Here is a 21,338-nt window from a genome sequence, read left to right as displayed (position 1 = left end):
CCGCTCAGCTCAGACGTTCCAAAACGTGAGGAGCTGCCGAGCATCCCGGCTACTGCGGGTCAGCCGGGGTGTGACGCTGTGCCCGCAGGCTCGGGGGCAGCATGCCCGCCCCGCCGCTGGCCGTCCCGCTGCTGCGCGCCCTGCTCGCCCGCCTGCTGCCGCTGGCCCGCCGGCGCCTGCTGCCGCCGCTCCGCCGCCTGGGGCGCCGGCTGCGCTCCCGGGAGAGCCGCCAGGCCGTGCTCACCTGCCTGCTCTGCCTCCTCAACCTGCGCAAGAAGGCGGACGACTGAAGCCGGCCGGCCACGGGCAGGGACGGGACGGGCCGGACCCGGCGGGGCGCGGCAGCTCCTCCCGCCTGCCCGGCCCGCCGCGGGAGGAGGGACCGGGCAGGGGAGGGGACGCGCCCCGGCGGGGGCGGAGGGCCCGCCCAGGCAGCCGAGGCCGGACGGCTGCCCGCGCCTCGCCGCTCCGGCCATGGTCGCTGGGCCGGCCCCTGTCCCACTGCCCCCCGCCGCGGGGCCGCCCCGCCGCTGAGCGCCCTCGCCCGCCCCGGGCAAGGAGCCGGCGCTGCCCGGGCCATCTCCATCAGCCGCTCTCCCGGGCGGCGGGGGCCCCACACTGCCGCTTCTCCCCACGGTGCCCGGGCCGGGACCCCCAGTGCCCGCAGCGGGCAGCGGAGAGGGCGAGGATGTCGGGCAGCACGGCGAGGAAGGTGCAGCCCTTCACCATCAGCACCAGGCTCTCGCTGCCCAAGTGTGCCGCGGACTTTCCCGGAGACGCCTGCCCCGGCATCGCCCTCGCCTCCGCGCTGGACAGCCACCGCGGCCTCCGCCGCAGCATCAACGAGCGCATCTCCCTCTACCTGGCCCACGCCCGGGCCGGCCCCGCCGCCCCCGCCGGGCAGCCCCGCAGCCCCAGCCCCGGGGAGGACGGGGGCACCGACGAGGACCGGCTGAACCGCAGCTCCCTGGCCCGCTCCATTAAGAAGATCACGCTGTCCAACTGGTACGGGGACGCTGGCACGGGAGAGTCAGGGGGACCCGGGGACCCTGCCCGCGCCGGCGGCGAGAGGAACCACAACAACAACAACAGCAGGACAGGGAAAGCTCAGTTCAAGGTAAGCGCTCACGGTACCCTGTGCCCTGCTCTCGCCCCGTCTTCCCTGCATTCCCTCATTCCTCGCTGCCAAGGGATAGATAGGTCCTGGGGAGGCTGCGCCCATCCCTGTTGCCTTAACCCGTGCCGTCCAGGTAGCAGTGGTTGCAGGGCTCCTGGGGTAGTTGTTCTTCCTCCCATGTGCCCCCCACGCACTTCTCTGTCCCATCAGGCTGGAGGGCAGGAAGTCTTCCCGGGTTAGCGGAGATGAGCTTTCCCCGGGGCTGAGATGAGAAAAGCCCTGCCCCAGAGCCTGGCTATGGAGGGCTCAGCTTTTGAGATGCCTGTGCTGAGTGCGGGGAGCTGGGAACTCACTCTCGTTTACCAGAGGGGAAACGGAGGCTGGGAGAAGGGAAGTGACTCATGAAGGGCCACACAGCCAGGCAAAGCTGGGACAAGGCTAGGATCAGGACCCAGGGCTCTCGGCACCCCACCCTCCAAGTCTGAGCTCTAGCAGGCACAGAGGTACAAATTCAACAGTGCCAGAGCCCGGGAGACCCCCTGTGTGTGTGGGATGGGACGGAAGGCATCTCGGAGACGTCGCAGTTTCTGGCAAGAGCAGGCAGGACCTCCTTGGGATTTAACCCTGATCTGCAACGGCTGGTTTCCCGGCAGGATAGTGCTAGGGAGAGCCGCACAGCCCACTGCCAACATCCTCATCTTCATTGCCAATAAAGGCCAGGCACAGCCTCGCAAGAGGTGCCGCTTCCTCCGGCACGCAAGCAGCTCCTCGCTGGGCGGCCGGAGTCTGCGCAGCCCAAAGGGCAGCGGCATGAGGGCTCCCCTCTTTCATATAAGGTAGGGACACGTGCTGGGCACGGTGGTGTGGGACTCTCGGGAGGCTGCCAGCATCGGGCCCTCCTCCCTGTCCAGCTTGAGCGTGTGGAGCTGAAAGAGGTGGGCACGCTGTAGGATGGAGCTTTGGAAGGGACAGAGGGAGCTGAGGGGCAGGGGAGAACATGTGGGATGGCAGCTGGAGGAGAGGAGGGACACTGTCTCCCGCACAGAGCACGGTAGTGCTTTCCCAAGCGTGCCCCGCAGCCCTTGGCTTCGCCCTTCACTCCTACCCCGTAGGAAGGAGAGCTCCTCCGGGATGAGCACAGTGTTGCCTAGGAGGGTCTGACCCCACTCGTCTTGTTCGTGGGAAGTCACTGGTGCCTATTCCATGGGAATGCGGCAAGCATATGCGCCGTGTTAATTTTGCTTTTAGAGGGGGAAAGAAGTGTTTGCAGAGGCGGCAGCTGAGGCTGCCGCACTCATGTCACGTGTGGCTTTGCTCATGACATGAAGCCTGGGGTCCTGCTAGGATGCGTTTAGCACAGCATCTCGTGGATGCTGAGGCAGGCACAGCTCCTTCTCCCAGGCTTCGGCTTTTGAGAGAGTTTGCTGTTTTGCCGGATCGGGGACCCAGTTCCAGGCAGAGGGACCGAGGGGGGGTAGTCCCGGTGGAGCAGCTCTGCGGGAAGGATGAAGTCATCGTTGTGCTGGCAGCCCTGTTTTCCTGCGGCTGATGGATCGTGAGACAGGGACTTTAAATAAAGCTCCCGTGTCACCTGCATGCTTGTCTCCCACAGCTGAGCCCTGGGAGCCAGCATGAGACATTACTGCACAGAACTTTCTAGGGTCTTACGCCTCACAGGCACTTCACATTTAGCTCTCTATCATTCTCTAAATATGCATCTGGACCTCTCAGCCCCGTGGTCATACAAGGAGGTGTCTTCCCCTTCTGATAGCATCCTGCTGAGTTCTCACTGTGCTTGCTGGGCTGTGATTCAGCCTTCTACCCTGACTGTTCTTCCTGCTTGGGATGGGGTGCTGTGGGATGTGGCAGTGGTCTGTCCTCTGCAGCCACGGGGCAAGCTTTGCAGGCCCTTGGAAAGGTCCAGTGGTGCTGTTCCCCTAGATGTTATAGAGCTGGTGAGCCATTTGTAGGGCTCTGAGCCTTTTTGGTGGCAGCAGCTCTATGCTGGGAGCTGCCATTCATGTCAGGACTCTTCTGCAATCCTGGAGAGCTATGGGAAGCCATGTTCAGTGCAGGGAGGGAGTTCTGATTTGCCTAGGTTCATTTCCCTTGGACAGTGTCCTCAGTTTGGAGTGGCCTGAGCAGCGGCCAGCTGGCTCTGGCTGATCCTGCACCCCGTTTGCTGTGGTCTCAGAGGAGGGGTTGTCAGAGCAGCACACATTGTCCACCCCCCTGGTTCTGTTGCCCTGTGCCTGCTTGGATGGCTGTAACAGAGACAGCAAGGTGGCCCCAGGAAGGGAGTGGAAGGAGGTCCCTGTTATATCCAACAGCCCAAGAAAAGATCCATCTGTAGAGAATGAGACTTAATGCCCTTGGGCATGATCCAAACAATCCCACGCACCTCTCCTCCTGGGGCTGTGCTGCATCAAGGATAAGGTAATGTGGAGTTCATCCTGGACATCCTCTCTGTGCCTGGCTGCAGTTCCTGGACTTCCTTCCTCCTGCCTCTCCTGCTTCCACCCTCACCCCTGTCCTTTGGAAGCCCTTCCCTGCAAACCAGCTGCCCCCTTAACTCATTTCCCAGCTAGGCTGAGATCAGGGATCAGCAGCTGAGAGGATTCAAGTTCATGATGTTGGAGTTAATGTTATCCTGTGCCCTCATGCCTCTGCCCTACTGTCCTGGAAGAGGGCAGGGGAGTCTCACTCTGAACATCCTTAGATGACCAATAACCAGGGACCAGTGGTGATCCCTAAATGGGTTCCTGCTGGCTGTGGAGTCAATTCAAGGAGAGAAAAGGGTGTTTGGGATACTGGGAGCTGCAGTGGAAAAAGCACTGAGCAAAGCAGGCTTAGGAGCTCTTGCCACTATGCTGAACACATAGTGGGAGCTGTGGATGCTGTTCAGAAGAGCCTGTCCTAGACCCATGAGGAGGGATGGGCAAGAGCACAGCCACGCAGCATTTGGGTACTGCCAGCAGCCGCTTCTGGCCCAGGGCACGGGGAGATGGGTGAATGCTCCTCTGTCGCCTTGGCTGATGGGACAGTTAAGCACTACCAGGCTCACAGCTGTGCCTTCCTGCCTCTAGGTCTTCCTCAGGAAGGATGTGGATGCGGAGGAGAAGCAGCAGGAGCCTGGGAGTGTTCAGGCCAGTGTTTTCTGCTCTCCAGTGGACAGATGTTCTCCCTTCTATGCGGTATGTCCCCCTGCCCTCAACATTAGGGGCCATGGCGTGCAGCTTCGAGCTGAGCAGTGAGGCTGGTCACTGGTGGTGTGCCCAGGTGTGGATGGAGCCTTGCCTCTTTCAGTGAGTGCAGAAAGGAGCTGGGCATGATGGGGCAAGGAATCAGCCCCCCAGGCAGCACCAGAGATTTTATTGCTTTCAAGGGAGGCAGATTATGGGCTCTTCCAGCCCTGGCTGAGCCAAGTGACTAAAGGTCACAGAGTTGCAGGAGGGCCTGAGAATCTGTGTTGCTATTTAAAACAAAACAAAAAAAATACAGAGGATTTCTGTAGTTCTTGTGGTTAAGTAGAACAGGCATTGGAAAGTGAGTCCCATGCTGTCAGCAAGGCAGCACATGCCAGAGTACTTAGAGAGCCTGAAACAGTTGCCCAAACCCCACCACTCCACAGACTCCTGGAAAATTGCTCCCTGGTGGGCTCAGGGGCAGCTCATACCCAGCCCTCTCAAGGAGGAAAGGCTGGCCCCAGGAGCAATTTCTGCCTGCTGAGAGGAGACAGCAAGCTCTGCACCTTTGGGCTCCTCCTGAAAATGCTCCATTTCCTGTTTGCCACCAGTTAGTATGCAGTCAGATCCATATTCCTGGGCAGAAGGGTGGGAAGTGCGTGCCCGGGTGATGGTGCTGTCCCCTGGGCTGCATGCAGCTGGGCCCTGGGCTGAGTTTGGAGAAGGGCCAGCACTTTCATTGGCTGACCTTTGCTGTTACCCCTGGCAGAGCTGGAACCATGACAGAGGGTTTCGTCAGCGTCGACTGCCCACAAGGCCAAATCCCAAGGGAGATGCTGCATTCTCTGCCCCCTCCAACCACTCACTGGGGATGGGGGCCTTGGGTGCCACCAAAGGAGTGGTGTGGCTTTCCAGGAACCTGCCCCATGGCCCCTCCATCCCATCCCCTGGCAGCATCCCCCTGTGTGGCACCAAACAGATGCTACAGACATGAATGCTCCTCGCAGGGATGCACTGCCTCAGGCTGGAGGGGCAGCAAGCATTGCATCCGTCTCCAGCGTGGGTGCTGGGACCAGTCCAGGTGCTGGGTGCCATCCCAACAGCCTGAAATGACCTAGGAAGTGACCCAATTGAGGGACAGCCCAGCAGCCCCCTGCTGGGGTTGCAAAAGGCACCAGTGTGGCCTTGGTAGAGGGAAGTGGTACCTCAGTGTGCTGAAGGAGAGCCCCAAATATGTAAGTGAAGGAGTGGAATCAAGAATAAGGCATGCTGATCTACTTGATTTGGGTTTCTGAACTGTTCCTGGGGGTGATGGGGAGGGCTCCCTGTGTAAGCACACTGACACCCCCTACTCTGCCTCTGCTCCCCCCAGTTGGCAGGATCCCCAGTGTCATCACCCCAGAAAGAGAGCCCTAAGGGCAAAGAGTCTGCTGCAGCACCAAGATGCAGTGGGAGAAGTGGTGTGGGAGCAGCCCCTCTCCTTGACCTGAGTCCTCTGATAGCCCAGTTCAACCGGGAGATGCTGCAGGTAAGGCCAGCTGAGGCACTTGCTCAAGGGGCTGCATAGGAAGTGGGATGGAGGGCCACCGGCAGCCTTTCATGTGAGCTGTGGGGTGGGGTGCGCAGCAGGGAGGGTTGAACTCCCAGCCTGAGCGAAGCCATGGTTGTGGCATGAGATCATGTTTGGCTGCCTCTCCCTGGCTGTCAGCCCCAGGGAGAGGGGGTCAGCCCACACCAGGGCCCTGCTTCCTCTCCGTGTGCGCATGCTCCTTGTCCCCCGTCCTCCTCCTCCTCCTCTCAGCCCCTGTCCCTCCCCAGCAGCGTGGGAACCGAGATGGTGGGGGGGCTGCTTCCATGCCATGGTGGGAAGAATGCATAGATATTTGCACTGGGGAGCAGCATGCAGCACGGAGAGATGCTTTGTGCAGGGATGTTCTGTGCAGACTGGCCTGCTTGGGCAAGCCCAGCTTCTCCTGCTGGGCTGAGGCAGATGCTGGAAAGAAGTGAGGTGCTGCACACCTTCATATCCCCATTGCCACAGATGCTGTCCTGAGCGCCTGTGCTGGCCTGTTGATTCCCAGAGCAAATGGGTTGTCAGCTGAAAGGGTGCACTCCAGTCCCTGTCACAGCTTTGGGAAGGTTTGGGCTTGGCTCCCCAAGCCGTGTCCTCGAGGCTCTGGTGGAGTCCCCCAGCCACGTGGCTCTTTGTATGGTGCAGGCAGAGAGCTGGGTGCGGGGCAAGCTGCGGGACCTGAAGGACGGCTGTGACCTCCAGGACTGGGAGGAGGTGGCTCAGACCTTGCAGAGGGACATGAAGGACTTTGAGAACACACTGATAAAGCTCAATCAGGTGAGGCCAGGCAGGGCATGGCGTGGCATGGCTGCTGTTAGCCACAGTACCCATGTCCCTGGGTCCCTGGGAAGCCCTGATGCTGAGTGGGTCCCTTGGCCCCACAGATGGGTGAGCAGCTGATGTGGAGGGCAAGCCCCAGTGCTGAGGCCGTGCGGAGGCAGCTGCTGGCCCTGCAGGACCAGTGGCAGCTCCTGAAGCAGACGGCTGCCAGCCAGAGCAAAGCCCTGGGGGGGCTGCGGAGTCTGCAGGACTTTAACCGGAAAGCCGAGCGGCTGGAGGCGTGGATCAAGCACAAGGTTTGTGGGATGGGAAGCACGGGGTGGGGAAGGGGACAACCTGGCTTTCCCCCCAACTTCTCACACCTTTGACTGACCCAGGAGGAGAAGCCTTCTCTGGCGACTCTCCTGCAGGAAAGCCCGGACAAGATCCAGCTCACCCGCCGCATCCTTGACTTGAAGCAGGTGAGAGGCTGCTGGGGGGCTGCCAGCCTGTCAGGGACCCAATATCTTGAAGTTGGGGAATGGCACAGATCCCTGAGGAGGGATGCTGATGTTCTTTCCTCTCTGCTTGGGCCAGGAGGAGCAGCAGTTCCAGAGTCTGCACAAGGAGCTGAACAGCTTGGCCCAGAAGCTGGAGAAACAAGGCAAAAGCGAGAGCAGAAACATCTCAGCCCGGCGCAAACACCTCAACAAAATGTGAGTGGAGGATGCATGAGCAGGGCTGAGCTGGGCATCAGGAGCTGACAGACTGGGAAGCAGAACCCCCTAAACTTCCTGGCCTCGTTCTGCACAGCTGCGCAGACAGGCACGGACTGCCATTCACCTTTCCCCTTCCACCTGCTCAGGTGGCTGCGGCTGCAGGGGACGCTGAAGGAGCACCACGAGGCTCTGCAGCTGGCCCTGGAGGTGGCCTCCTTCCTCCAGCAAGCAGATATCCTGCTCGGGGCCATCCATGCAAAGGTATCTGCACTGGAGCCAGGTTCACCCTGGTATGTGGGGCTGTTGCATGGCTGAATGAAACCTGGTGGGCAGCACCTTGCTCTTGTCCCCTGTGTCGAGGCTCCTGTGGTCCCAGCACTCTCAGCCTGGGGTTTGGGGAGAGAACCAGGGGATGGAGAAAGGGACCCAGGTTGGCAAGTGCAGCTTTGCACTGTTTCTTTCTGCTGGAGCTGGGAGCAGGGCCCCATCCTTCTCCCACTGCTGACCTGTTGGCCTTTTCTTACAGCAGAGCAGCATTTGCAGTACAGAGAAGCCAGGGGATGGCGAGCCATGCCAGGATCGGGATGTCAGGGATATAGCCAGCCAGGTGATGGTGAGTACCAGACTCTGAGACCTAGGCAGCATCTTGACAGAGGGGGAGTGTGAGCTTTCCCAGGTCAGCTCTGCCACCAGCAGCACTGTGGCCTCTGTGGGCATCCCACAGCTGTGGGGCTGTGTGATGGATGGGAGAGTCTCCCTGGGGACAGCCAAGGACCAGGATAGGAAATCACTGCCTCTTCTGCCCCCAGAGGGCGGGTTGTCATCCCACACCCTCCCCATGGCCATGGTGGTTCATCCCTCATGAACCCTGTCTCCATCACTTCCCAGCTGCTCCCTCTTTTCCAGATGCTGGATGTGACAGTGTCCCAGCTCCTAAACTTGCAGCCCAGCCTGGCAGCCCGAGTGACCTCAAAGCACCGAGACGTAAAGGAGAGCTGGGCGCAGCTCCAGCAGGCACTGAGGTAGAGCATAGCTGGGCAGGATCCCAACCCTGACCTCCCAGCACTGGAGCCAGAGGCTTGGGAAAGAACTGGGTTAGGCTGTCTCTGGGGCACCAGCTCCACTCAAGGTCTCCCTTCACCTTCTGCTCCCCTGGGCTTCTCTTGCCTTCCTTTCCCAGGACAGGGAAGGCCCCAGCATGGGCAAGCAGTTCCCCAGGGGGCAAAGCTGCAGCTCCAAATGTTGACCCTCGAGGAGACAATAGCAGTTATGGGGCTGTGGGTAAGGAAGCAGCAGCCAAATGGACAAGAGGACTGGGCAGCGTGGTAAGCACTATCTTCCTTCAGGCATCTTCAGCTCCTCTGCTTTGAGAGGACGAGGGAAAGGGGTTCAGGTGTTGGACAGAATCCAAGCTGAATGCTTCTGGATCTGGTCCCACCAGTTACGGGAGGTGATAAGTGCAAAGCAGGTGTATGCTTTGTGCTGGCCAAGGAGGAATGGGAACCTTTGTGCTGCAGGTACCAAAAGATGTGCTAGAGAAGAAGGCAGAGCACAAGAAAGGAGAGGAGAGTAACCCTGGCTCCCCAGCAATGGGACAGCCCCCTCATGGAGGGGACAACAAAAGGTACCAGCTTGTGGAGGTGGCTGTGTGAGCGGGACAGTCAGCGGGGACAGGGATGGAGTTCCCAAATGCAAGGGGGAACCTTGCAGTCCTGACTGTCCCTCTCCTCTCTCTGCTGAAGGAGGAGAGAGGCAGAGGCTGAGTGGGGCATGCGACAGCTGGAGACCCAAGTGCAGGACGTCTGCCAGGTGGTGAATGCGGTACTGTCTCTCCAAGAGTCCCCTTTGCTCCCTGCCCATCCAAGAGGAGACTGCTGGGGAGGGACTCGCTTCCCTGACGCCCTCCTGCTGCTCATGGGCATGCATGTTTTGCACGCTCACCTGGTCTGGCCACTAACCCAGCATGTCTCTGCTCCTCGGCAGACTTTGTCTCCATACAAGGAGAGTGTGAGAGTCCCCCCATGTCCAGTGACAAGCCTGGAGGGAGCACGGATGCAGCAAGAGCCCCTGGTCTCCAGCTCCAGTGCCAGAGCTATGCTCCTGGTAAGCCTGCTTGGATGTGAGATGAGGGAGGACATGATGTGGGGCCCATCCTAACTGCCCTCCCTGCCTCCCAGGAGGGGCCAGCACGAGGGAGACCTCCCGGAAGCCCTCAGGTGGAGGCCATGCTGCGGGAACTGGGGGAGTTGTGGGAGGACCTGCAGAGGAAGCACCAGGAGAATGGCATAGTGCTGCAAGAAATTGATAAGGTATGTGGAGTCAGGGTTAGGGTGAGCACAGGGCTTGCTCCAGTTGTAGCAGCTTGCTGGGGGTCACCAGGTGAGGCTGGCACCTGTGGGGCCTGGAGCTGCTGCATGGCACCGACGTCTCTGGCTGCCCTTGCAGATGGCACACTTCTCCCACTGTGCTGCCTTTGCCCCAGGCACCCCCAGTGGGATGCCAGCATGGCTCCTGCTCCTCTGGGTGGCTCAGAGCCAGGCTGATGGTTTCCCTGCTCTCCCTGAAGGCACTGAGGCTGGTGGGGGAGCTGGACCAGGCTGAGCGGTGGCTGCAAGATGTGTCTGGGTCACTCCTGGAACCAGCTGCCATGAGAAGCCCAGAGGAGCTACGCCAGGACCTGGAAGAAATGAGCCAGCTGGAGAAGCAGCTCCAGCTGTGTGGCCTCAAGCTGCAGGCACTGAGGGAAGAAGTAGCAGGCGAGTCGCCCACTGAGCACGAGGGGGCAAGGAAGATGCAGAGGAAGGTGGAGATGGTGGAGGAGAAGTGAGTCCTGGAGGAAGGTGCCTCTTCTCTGGTCCTCAGGTTGGGTGGGGAGGAAGATGTTGTCCCTGAGGAGGTGTAGAAGCTGCCAGCAGCTCTGATGAGCACCTCTTCCCACAGGTTGGCACACGTGCAGGCAGCCCTGCGGCACAGGGCAGCAGATCTGCGGGACTCCCTGGTGCTGTCCGAGTTCCTGCAGGACCTGCAAGAGGAGGAGGCACAGAGCCAGCAGGGATCTGCAGCGGTGAGCAGCAGGGCAAGGCATCCCTTGGGATCACAGAGCACCTGGGTCTGGACCAAGGGCTGATCTGTGGTTTACAAGGGGACCCTATTGAGTGCTCCCCGCCAGCCCAGCTGCCTGGGGTGTCACTGCCCATCTCTTACATCTGGTGTTTCTGCTGGCTTCAGCCAGGGAGTGGGCGTTGCGGCTCGCAGGGGTGTTTTCCCCCGCTCTCAGCCCAGGCTGAGAAGTCTCCAAGCAGTGAGGACATGAGCCGCCCCTTGGGAGAGCTGCAGGAGGCCGTGGAGATGCTGAATGACGTGGCAAAGGAGCGGGAGCGGGTCATGGAGGTGGCAGCAGAGACAGAGAACCTGGAGCGTCTGGTAGGGAGAGGGGATGCAACGGGGTGGTTCCTCTGCAGCTGGACATGCCAGCTAACTGGGACAGGTCACGCACTTCAGCTGTCATGAGTGGGACACAAGGGCATTGGGATTCATGAGGACCACTCTATGCGAGGCTGGCATCCTTGTCTCTCCCATGGCTAGCGCCTGCCCTTTTGTGGTTGGGTGGCAGGGTGGGGTGGGCTGGGGCTGTGTGGCAGGTGGTAGCACAGGGGCTTCCACCCTGGGGCTAATCTCCCTCTGTGTCCCCTCCTGCCTATCCAGGTGGCGAAGGTATCCCCCCAGCTGGAGGCCCTGCAGAGCAGAGCCAAGGCGCTGTCTCAAGACATTGCCCTAGCAGAGAACAGCTTCACCACGGTGAAGAGTGAGAAGGACCTGCAAGGGCTGCAGGGCTTGCTGAGCTGCCAGCAGGAGATGGAGGTGAGTCAGGCGAGCACTGCCAGGGAGGTGTCCCGGCTGGCTGGGGCTGTCCTAGTGAGGCACTGGCCCCACCTCCAGGGGCCCAGGTGTTGTAAGCCTTGGCACAGTGTGGCAGGGCAGGCTGGAATTTTCCAGTGGAGCTGGGACTTGCCTGCTCTGCTCCCCTCTGATAGCATGGGCCAGGCAAGGGGACAGAGCTTGCATCAGCTCCCATGTGCCAACACCCAGCTGCCAGCACCTCACTCGTCTTCCCACTGGTGGGGAAGCGACTCTGCACACAGGGCTGGGAAACCAGGCAGTTCTGTGCCGTTCCTGTGCTCCCCACAGAGGCTAGCGCTGCCCACTCACTGCAGCCCATGTACCAGCATCCTCTCCTCTGTCCCTGCATCCCAGGATGCAGGGGAGTCCAGCCTGGGTTCAGAGGGGTTGGATGCATCTCGAACCTTTCCTGCCTTGTGATCTTTAGCGTGCAGTGTCACAGAGCCTGCAAGGGCAGCTGGAGGAGCTGGAGAGGGCCGCTGCCCGCTTGCAAGAGCTGTGCCCCGCTCGGCAGTGCCCCATCAGCCGGGAGCTGCAGGAGACTCTGTGGGCCTGGGCAGGGCTGCAAGAGCTGCTGCGGGAGACCCGGCTCCGTGTGCAGCAGGCCAGCCAGCTCCGGCACTTCTTCAAGGATTATTTAGCCATGATGTAAGTGGCAGTGAGCTCTTGGGGTTGCTTCTGTGGTGGTTGGGGGCAGCTGGTGAGAGCATGGCATTGGCAAGTATGTGGGCAGTGCTGGAGCTGCAGCCAGGCGTGACCATGGGGAGCCTGGAATGCAGGGTTGCACCACAGCTGTCTGCTGTGAGGCAGCCCTGCAGCATCTTGTCCTGCCCCAACAGCCTTGCCACAACCTCACTGAGCTGCTTCCCGCTATTCCTGAGCATGGGAATGGCTTCCCTGGGGCCTGCAGGGCTGAAGAAAGGTTGGGTCATTCCTCAGCCTGTCTTTTACGTGCTCACAGCTCCTGGACAGAGGACACACGGGCTCGGATCTTCTCTGAAAGCCCAAGCAGTTCCAGTCTCCCAGAGACTCCCTGTGAGGAACTGGAGAAGAGAATTGAAGACAAACTCAAGGAGTTTGAGGCACTAGCAGCAGCAGGGCAGCAGCTGGTGTCTGAGGAGCACTACCTGAGTGCAACAGTAAGGACAGGGGAAATAGGGTCGGGGGGAAATTCTCAGCACTCCCTGATGTCCTCTGGGGACAGACCATGAAAGAAAGAGCAAGGTATGGGTGCAGAGCCCCAGTAAGTGGGATGGGGACAGCTATGCATCCCTAGGGCTGCTCAGGGCAGGAAGAAGTTTCATCCAGTGGATCCTGAGATCTGAATGATGTGACTGTGTGACTGTGACTGTATCCCACTCCCAAAAATCTCCTAACTGCTCTGTTGTGAGATATCCTAGTAGAGCCAGTGTCCCTGGGCCAGGAGTCCTTGCAGGCTGCCCAGCATCTCTCCTCTCCTCAGATAAAGGAGCGCTTGGAAGAGCTGCAGAGCATGCTGGGCTGGGTGCTGGTGCGCTGGCGAGCTCAGAGGCACCAGCAGGATCTGGGGAGCAGACTGGAGAACAGGAGGGACCCAGAGAGCCTCTCAAGCACATCCCCCACTGGTCAAGTGAGTACCCAGCCATGCTGAGACTGTCAGGGAGAATGACAGCCTTGATTCTGAGGGTAGCAGAGGCACTGGATGAAGTGGGTGGTGCAGAAGTAAGGGAGGGATGTGTGGGAGTCTCTGGGAGTCTCTGGGGTTCAGGCAGGGCAAAGGGAAGGCTGTCCTGAGAGAATGCTTGCCTCCAGCAGCCCTTCCTTCATGTTCCCTCTCTTGCCTTGCTTCCCAGGAGCAGCATGCCTCACATGCTGCACCCCACCAGGAAAGCATCCACAGCCCAGTGAAGTTCATGCCCTGCTCCTTCCTTGAGCCTGTGCAAAGATTAGAGGCCAAGCTTCCAGAGAAAACAGCCATCTCCCCACCCGCATCATCCCTCTCCGATGCCCCACCAGGAGTGGAGCAGAGCTGGGGGGAGCCCAGCAGCAAAACACCCCATGATGTGGAACCCCCCAAGGAGGCTGCCACCTGGGATCCTGCTGAGACCTCCATGCTGCTGCTGCCACCGCGGGGCCCCTGTGGTCTCGGGGAGACGGTCAACCTCATCCTCAGCATTGGCAAGAAGGGCGAGAAGAAGAAGGCACAGCTGCTGGCCAGCAGTGAGCAGCCAGGGGAGGAGGCACTGCCGACGGTACGGGGGGTATGGTGGGTGGCTTTGGCAGAGCCGTGGGCAAGCAGCCAGGGAGCTCTCTGGAGCTGTGCCCCATGCAGACTGGGAGGCTGTGAGGGCTGCAGGGTAACTCCCAAGCTGAGACCCCTCTAGGCTATTTCTAAGTGAGCTGCTGGGACTGTGTGAGTCTCGGGAGAGGGGCCTTTGGCCATGCTGATGCTGCGTGATGCCTTAGGGCTGAGGCTGGCTTGCGCCACCCACTTTGCCTGTGCTGTCCTGCTGCAGCTCCTTGCCCACTCTGTCCTCTCTGTGTGTCTCTTTCTCTCCCCTTGCTCAGCTCCCCGCCACTAAACACTCAGGCTGTAAAACCTTTTGGAAGCGTTGCCAGGGGCTTTTAGGAAACACTTGGGGTAGCTTAAAGCGAAAAAGAAAGCCACCTCGCCAGCTGGTGGAAGAGGTAACGTCCTGGGGAAGGCTGTGCATGCTGGGCAGAGTGGCTGCATGGCGTGAACCTGCCTGACACCAACCCTCCTGGCCATGCCACTGTGCTCTGTTGGCAGTGGTCCATTGGGAAAGGGAAAACCCTTCTGGTGCTGTGGGGTCCGGAGTGTGGGTTGCTGGGACATGTGAGAAGGGGGCTCAGGCCGGGCTTGCTGCAGTTTGGCCCCCCCCCAATTGAAATAGTTTTGGTGGCCATGGGATGTATGGCTAGTTGGTGGCCAGTGGGAGAGCCTCCCTGCTCCCTTGCTGGGGCAGCAGCAGTTCCTTGTGTAGCCAGCTGAAGGGGACAAGGGTGGTTGGAGCTGTGTGAGGTGCATATTTTGGGATGGTGGAGGGTCTCACTCCAGGTTGCTTGGCTTGTAACCCTGGAGTCTGGGAGTTTGTTTGGGCTCACATCTGTTTGTTGTTCCGGAGTCAAAAAGGTCTCTGTGTGAGGAGCACCAAGGGCAGCCAGGCTCAGTAGCCCAAGGGAGAGGGCAGAAGGACAGAGAGGCTGGAGGGCCTGAGGCAGGGAGAGGGGCTGCTGGGCTGCCAGGAGGGGTTTGGTAATGGGCACCATCCAGCCTAATGGATACAAGAGGACACTGCTCCAGCTCCTGCAGACTCTTGCAGCTGTGGAAGCCTGGGAGAGGGTCTGCAAGGAATGGGAGGGGAAGGGTCTGCACTCAGTCCTTTCCCTTGCATTCATTGCTTTACTGCCTGGAGCATACAGGGCTGGCAGGCATGGACAGCAGTGACTGCTGTCTCAGTAGCCACCCAAAAGTGATGGCTTGGAAGTCAGCAGTGTCAGGGAAAAACTGTGTGGCAGAGTCAGCCCCAGCTGTACCACACTTGGGGGACTCCATCGTGGGCAGATTCCCTTGTCTGCCTCTACCCTGCCTGCACCAGTGTGGGAGCAGCCCTCAGGGGACTGAGGCAAAGCTCTGTCATTCCCAGCACTGCATGTGCTGCTGGGTGAGCATCTTTGTCTGCCTGCCCTTGCAGCTCCCTGCTTTCCAGATGCAGCATGGAAAGGGGGCAGTTGGCACAGGGTGGTGGAAGCTCCAGCCATGGGAATCACGCCTCTCTCCTCTGCTTCCCCAGGTGCAGGTGGAGGCCAGGAAGGCCTGCACAGCGAAGCGGCCGCCCGCTGTTGTCCGCCGCCCTCCAGCATCCAGCGGAGGGGCGCCGGCTGTCTCCCACACGCTTCCTAAGGCCGGGGCTGGCTGTCTCTTCAACAGCCTGCAGCGGCGGGAGCAGGCCCGGGCGGAGCAGGCGCGGCTGCTGACCCTCCGGGGCATCATGGGCGACAGCTCCCTGCGGCCCACGCCTGAGGAGTGCCATGGCCCCAGCCACACGTGGCCTCAGAAGTGCGGCTGGAGGAAGGGGGGGCCGGGGGCAGCTGCTGCTGGACCTCAGCTCGGGGAGCTGCTCCTCTATGTCAGGAACCCACTGGTGCAGGACATCGATGCCGAGTGCGGGGCAGCCCCTCAGAAGCCCTGCCTCCCTAGCCCAAAAATCACATGCCCCCGTGTTTCCTTGGGCTCTGTGCTCAGCCTGGAGTTGCCACGGGATGCTGTGGTCCTGGGGTGCCGCCGAGAGGCTGCGGCACAGCAGCAAGAGGCAGAGGGGCAGGAGCAGAGGCAGGATCGAGGGGTGAGGCCTTGGAAGCCCAGAGGCACACATGGAGTTGGATGGCAGGAAGATGGGCACAGTCCCCAGAGGCCCAGCAAGAGGCTGGGGATGTCCCCCAAGAGTGAGCAAGAAACATGGTTTGAGGAGGTGAGCTTCAACCCCAGCTACAGCCAGCAAAGGGCACACCGTGCTGGGAAGGAGCACCAGAACCTGCGGCACCACAGCAACACCAGCAAAGACCTTCTGGACTTGAGGCCGAGCCAGCTGTCCCGTGTCGGTGTGGGGGATGAGCTGACCACCCATTCTGGCCAGGATGACAGCCCCACTACCACTGGCAGGGCCAGGCATCACAGAGCTGCTTGGCTGGAGCTTGGATCATCCCCAGCCAGCATCCCAGGCAGGGCTGGAGCCATCCCCAGCCCTGCCTGTGCACAGCAGCCAGCCAGCAGCAGCCAGCCCAGAGGGTCCCCAGCTTCCCCTGCCGCCCCCACACAACTCTCTGTCTTTGAGTGGGCACTGGGGTCTCCACAGCCCCAGAGCCCTGCACTGGGCACTAAGGAAGTTTGCCACCCTGCCCACAGGCAGTTTGAGGAAGAGGAGGAGGAACTGCAGGCCATCTGGGATGGGGCACACGAGCGACAGGCACAGAGCCCACCAGAAGGCAGCTGTGCCAGCCATGGGACGGGCAGCAGGGCAGGCAGCTTGCCCAGCCCCAGCACCACTGCTGGTGGTCCCCTCATCCTCTCATCAGCCAACAACATGCTAGTGGCCAAATTCAGCCTTCCCACCACTGCCCAGCTGCTCCACAGCCCGTCGGGAGAGAAGAGCCCCAGGGTGGTGCACAGCGGTAGTGGCAGCCCCACTGGGCTCAGAGTTTCTTCCCACGTGGAGGAGCTGGTATCTGCAGCCCCCTTGGATGCCTCCAGTGCCTGGGATCAGTGGGGGCACGGGCAAGAGGAGAGAGAGAGCAGCAAGGTGAGATCCACAGGCCAGGGACTCTCCCTCAGGGTCAGGTGGGGGGCTGAGGAGCACCCAAGGCAGCAGCTGGTTACCCACTCCAGCAAACATAACGTGTATTTGGGGACTCCCTGGCTCCAGTGGCCCCTTTTCTTCAGCTGGTGGGGAAAGGCTAGGTGTGGTGTTTGGGGTGCCTGCAGCGCACATACACCTCACCAACTCATAGCCTCAGCAAGTTGGCACTTCACCCCTAAAGCTGATACACAGCCCAGCCCCTGCCCAGGTGAGAACATTGTTCCTCATTGTCATCCCACTCCCACTTTGGCATCGCTCACCAGAGATGGGTCATACAGACCTCGTGTGCATGGAGGCTGAGATGGTACCTTGAGCCCCAGAGAAGTTTTCACTCACCCTCTGTGCCCTTGCAGGTCCTTCCTGGTAAAATGGAGTTTCAGATGATGGAGGGGACGCTGGAAAGGAAGCACGTATTGCAGACAGGAGGGAGAAAGGTACAGATATGGCTGTGGGGCTCCTTTGGGACAGGGGTGCTGGGACATGCCAGGGGATGGAAGGAAGCCAGGGATGCTCCTGGAACTACTGTGGGAGTACTGCTGGCCAGTACTCAGGCAGACCCTCAGAGGGGCTGGGCTGCATTTTGAGCGACATGAGACCATCTGTCTTCTTCCAAAGCTGTTGGCATCACAGCTGTCCCCTGCTTGTGTCCCACAGGCCAGCTGCCGTGCTTGGGGCCTCTTCCACGCCGTGCTGATGAGGCAGACGCTGTGCTTCTACCAGGACCGCAGGGACAGCCTCAAGGTGTGGTGGGGGAGATTGGGATGACATGGGAGGGGGCTGGCAGCAGGCTGATGGCTGTGGGCCCTGTGGCCAGGGAAGGCAGAGCCGTCCAACCCTGGTGTTGCTCTTGCTTTCCCTTGTGCTGCAGAGCTCCGTAGTGGCCCTTCCCCTGAACCTCTCCGGAGCAGTCTGCACCCCAGATGCTGAGTACACTAAGAAGACCAACTGCTTCAGGCTTCAGTGAGTCCCCAGTCCAAGGCAGTAACCACAGCTCTCCCCAGTGTGTGCCTGCTGGGGTAGACACGTACCAAAGCCCCCAGGCAGGATCAGCTCAGTGGGATGAGGATTTCCTTCCTCCTTTCTCACCTGTTTCTCTTTCGTGGTCTGGTGGGGGCTGTTGTATCTGCACCTACATCATAGTCCTTCCCCTCTCCTTGCAGGCTGCAGGATGGCTCTGAATACCTCCTGAGGGCCCCCACCCAACCCCTCATGAACGAATGGGTCTCAAAGCTGCAGCAAAACTCAGGTGAGCAGTCCTTGCAGGCAGAGCAGGGGCCCAGCTCTATGTGGTTACCATGCTTGTTCAGCCTCTGCTGAGCCCTTTGATACATGGGGGGTCAGAAGAGAAGCAGCACAACATTTTACTCTGATTTATGCATCCTCCTAGCCTGCCTTGGGAACAGCATTTCTCTGCCAGGCAGGATTTGGAGGCTTTGTTTTCGCACCACATACACAGCTATAAATCAGGAATAGCTCAGCTGACGTCAGTGGTGCCTCAGCAGCAAAAAGCCCGTGTCAGGAAAATTATAATTGTGCCTTGGTCTTCCTCCATATCCTCTGGGCTTGGAAATGCCTTGCTTGCCCTTGAGGCAAGGACATCTCTAATACTAAGATCTTTCTGTTGCTGTACCCATACCTGAGGAGTTCAAGCCTTGCTATGAAATCCTAGGCTGGTTATCAGGACAAGAGCAGGCACTACAGCACAAGGCTGGAGGAGCCAGCCATGCAGCCTGGGCGCTCGGATCAGGGACTGGCTCTGTGCAACAGTTGTGTGCATCCAGCATCCTGCCAGCATCCAGCAGGATGTTTGCTGTGCCCCCAGGTTTCCCCGAAGTGGATTACTTCCAGGCGGCAGCACGGTGTGTCGAGGGTGCCGGTGGTACTGGCAGGTGAGTAGCCAGGAGCTGGACTGCTGGATCTTGCTCTGTCTCTCTCCCACATTTGCCAGTGAGTGCTGCTCCAGCAGGACGTTGGTGGGCCAGTCTGGTTTGCTATATCTCTGCTACTTTCAGTTTCAGCAAGGTCTCCAGCCCTGGGACCTCCCACCTCCAGGGACATCATCAGGTCACGACCACTAAGAGCCAGGAGATTGTGGTGTTACCCTGTGCGAGCACACTACTGCAGCGGCCTCTGGGCAGCCAGGACAGCCCAGTCGATGGGACTGTGGCAGCAGCAGGTGACTTTCCTCTCTGGCTGGGCTGCCACTGTCCCCTAGCTTCTCTCCCCACCCCAGAGAGATACATGGGAGACAGCTGGGGAAGACTGAAGGATGTCAGTCAGTCCAATTTGGTTGTGTCTGGGCTAGGAGTCCCAGGGCTTGGGACTTGGGGAAAGGAACATTTACCTCACTTCCTGGGATACTGAGACAGTCATACATTTCCCTCTTCCCTTTGAGACTGGCATAGGGGTGTTCTGTGATGGCCTTGCCTTGTGACATTGTCTCCATTCTGCTTCAGAGAATGCTCAGGGAGCTGGGGACAAGGAGCAGCAGTGGTCACCCAGGGCATCCCCCGGGCTGTGGGACAACATCTGCCCAGAAGACGACTATGGGCTGGTGGCCAACAAGAGGAGGTCCTACTCCTTCACCTCAGGTACAGTCCTGATGTCGCTGTCATCGCCAGGAGGTGGCACCACTGCCTCTGTCCCCACAGACAGCTGAGAACAGATGCGATGCTGCTCCAGCACGCACCTGATCCTGCATAGCTCTGCCCTTGGCTGCAGCCCCCATTTGGGAAGGGCCCTAGAGGGCTGCCAGGGCCAGCTGGCACCCTGCTCCTTCCACTGACTGTTCCTTCTTGCAGCCACCTACCAGAAGATCACGCCACTGGCCGTGCCCAAGGAGGCGGTGGAGGCTGGGAGCAGTTACTCTGTCACGCTGTACATCGGGGAGCAGGTGTCAGCCATGCCCCGGGCGCGCTGTCACTCCTTTGTGGCCCAAACAGGGAGCCCCCGGGACACACGAGGGGAGAAGACCACCAGCCCCCCTCGTATCAAGAACAAATCTGTCTTCAAGAAGTTCTTCGGGAAGAAAGAGTGAGGCCAAGACAAAGGGAGAAAATGCTCTAACCTGTCTTTTGTCCTCCTCTTGGGCCATTCTGGCATGGTCTCTACTCCCAGCACCAGTTCAGGGCTCGCTGCCTACCCAGGGGCAAGAGGCTGTGCCAAGTGGCTCTGCTCCAGCCAGCCTCAGGGCTGCCCTGTGCCCCAGCCACTGCAGCCCCCAGCCTCAGCCTGGTGCTGAGCACCCCTCCTGCCCAGTACTCTTCCTGGGTGCCGCTGGCTTCCCAGGCACCCTAATGACACACAGCATAAGCAGAGCGGGGTGGATGATGGTTTTTATTAAAAGATAAATAGATGCTTAGCGTGGGAGTGTTTTTTGTCCAGCAGCACCTGTTGGCACAGGAGGAAAGGAGCTCTCTCTAAGGTGGTCCTTGCTAAGGAGTCAGGGGAGCTTCAGATCAGGAGGGCTCTGCAATGAGCTTCAGTCCTTCTTGGGGGAAGCCTGAGCCGTTTGGTGCCCTTCACAAAGATACTTTGTCCCGTGCTTTCCCCTCTGCCTGCACTCAGCCCAGCTAATCCTGCAGGCTATCTGGGCCCCTTTTCCCTGCCCTGGGAGCTTAGCGGGGAAGTCACTACCTACAGAGTCAATACTCCTGCCTGCCAAGCCTGCCAAACCTGCCCAGCCTTGCTCTCTCAGAGGGTGGCTGCTAGCCTAGGGCACAGCAGGTGAATGCTGTGTGACCAGACGGGGACAGGGGTGTGTGGCTAGACCCCCATTCCTGCAGCCCAGATACTTTTGCAGTAACTTCACCAGACCACACCAGTTTCAACTGCCCAAATTGCCGCCTGTATTGGGAAGGGGGGAAAAGCAGCTGGTCCAACCTGCCCTGAGCCTGTACCAGCCCTAGAGGAAGAAGGGGAAGTTTCCAGGGAAGTGGGTAGCATGGCCTCTCCCTGTTGGGCTGTCAGGCTCAGCTGTGCACACCACTCGCCTCCTCAAACGCTTGTGTGGGGCTTAAAATAGAAGCGCTGGCTGCAGCCCAGCTCTGCAGTAAGGGCTGGGAGAGCAGAAATGCTCCTGCCACCCCATCTCCCTCCTGCAGTGTTGCTGGGCTGGAGACAGGCACTGAGGTGGAGGTGGGCACACCAGCGTCACCAGCAGAGGGACTTTCTCCACGTTCCCAGCAGGAGGGAATGCCCGTTCAAGGTGCTGCTGTGTGGACGGGGGTGTGCTTTCTGAGCTTCCCCTGTGTCTTACACTTGGCTCCATCACTCTTGGCTCTGACACCTGTTTTCCTCCAGCACCAAAGCTCAGCTGCCTGCACTTCCTTAATGGGAAAAGACAAGCAGGATGGTAAGGCTGGGAGGGGAGATGCCCTGGGCAGGGGCCAGGCCTGTCCAGGCCAGCGAGGAGGCCGAGACACAGCATTCCAGCTCTGTCTGCTCATACCGGGAGAGCAGCTGGTGGGCTGGTGCCAGTTCATTCCTGAGAGCTGCGGGGCCCGGCAGAGGGGCAGTGGGCGCAGGGTGCTTTACTAAGGGCCCCCCCCACTGCCCTAAGGGGTCGATGCTAACAAGCTCAACAAGAGTCCCACCATGGCCCAAGTCCAGCACAGGAGCACGGGGTGACACATGCCACTAGAGATAACACCATCCCAAGGGACAATGCTGGCATCTGCAGAATTGCTTTCAGTGTACCCCCCTTGTACAGGCTTCGTTGTCCCCCCG

General features: G+C 59.9%; 1 protein-coding gene across 4 annotated transcripts; it reads left to right on the top strand.

Annotated features, from left to right (window-relative positions):
• The first annotated feature begins 578 nt into the window (after positions 1 to 578).
• On the top strand, positions 579 to 21,261 carry LOC116994478 (spectrin beta chain, non-erythrocytic 2-like). 4 transcript variants are annotated; one of them, XM_033056200.2, is made up of 33 exons: positions 579 to 1,117; positions 4,204 to 4,311; positions 5,675 to 5,830; positions 6,521 to 6,652; positions 6,760 to 6,951; positions 7,033 to 7,116; positions 7,232 to 7,350; positions 7,500 to 7,614; positions 7,883 to 7,966; positions 8,260 to 8,375; positions 8,534 to 8,678; positions 8,871 to 8,977; positions 9,096 to 9,174; positions 9,337 to 9,456; positions 9,531 to 9,662; positions 9,920 to 10,176; positions 10,294 to 10,417; positions 10,582 to 10,776; positions 11,059 to 11,214; positions 11,681 to 11,901; positions 12,215 to 12,392; positions 12,716 to 12,862; positions 13,086 to 13,484; positions 13,801 to 13,920; positions 15,048 to 16,553; positions 16,964 to 17,044; positions 17,265 to 17,351; positions 17,479 to 17,570; positions 17,771 to 17,856; positions 18,433 to 18,499; positions 18,623 to 18,786; positions 19,067 to 19,201; positions 19,412 to 21,261. In XM_033056200.2, exons 1-33 carry the CDS (start codon positions 689 to 691, stop codon positions 19,645 to 19,647), a joined length of 6,369 nt encoding a protein of 2,122 aa, XP_032912091.1. In that variant the 5' UTR covers positions 579 to 688; the 3' UTR covers positions 19,648 to 21,261. The 4 variants fall into 4 exon arrangements, with proteins under 4 accessions (XP_032912091.1, XP_032912093.1, XP_032912090.1 ...); XM_033056202.1 differs by having other exon boundaries at positions 7,880 to 7,966; positions 9,096 to 9,162; positions 19,412 to 21,260; XM_033056199.1 differs by having other exon boundaries at positions 7,880 to 7,966; positions 19,412 to 21,260.
• Positions 21,262 to 21,338: the final 77 nt, after the last annotated feature.

Source organism: Catharus ustulatus, chromosome 3, assembly GCF_009819885.2.
Source record: "Catharus ustulatus isolate bCatUst1 chromosome 3, bCatUst1.pri.v2, whole genome shotgun sequence".
NCBI classification, from domain to species: Eukaryota; Metazoa; Chordata; class Aves; order Passeriformes; family Turdidae; genus Catharus; species Catharus ustulatus.
The sequence above is the reverse complement of the archived record's forward strand: the minus strand, read 5'-3'. Positions and strand labels throughout refer to the sequence as shown.

Coding starts and splice junctions, on each gene's coding strand:
- LOC116994478 (XM_033056199.1), top strand. CDS start 689: ATGTCGGGCAGCACGGCGAGGAAGGTGCAGCCCTTCACCATCAGCACC. Junction 4,312..5,674: donor GATGTTCTCCCTTCTATGCG/GTATGTCCCCCT, acceptor TGCTCCCCCCAG/TTGGCAGGATCCCCAGTGTC. Junction 17,571..17,770: donor ACCAACTGCTTCAGGCTTCA/GTGAGTCCCCAG, acceptor CTCTCCTTGCAG/GCTGCAGGATGGCTCTGAAT.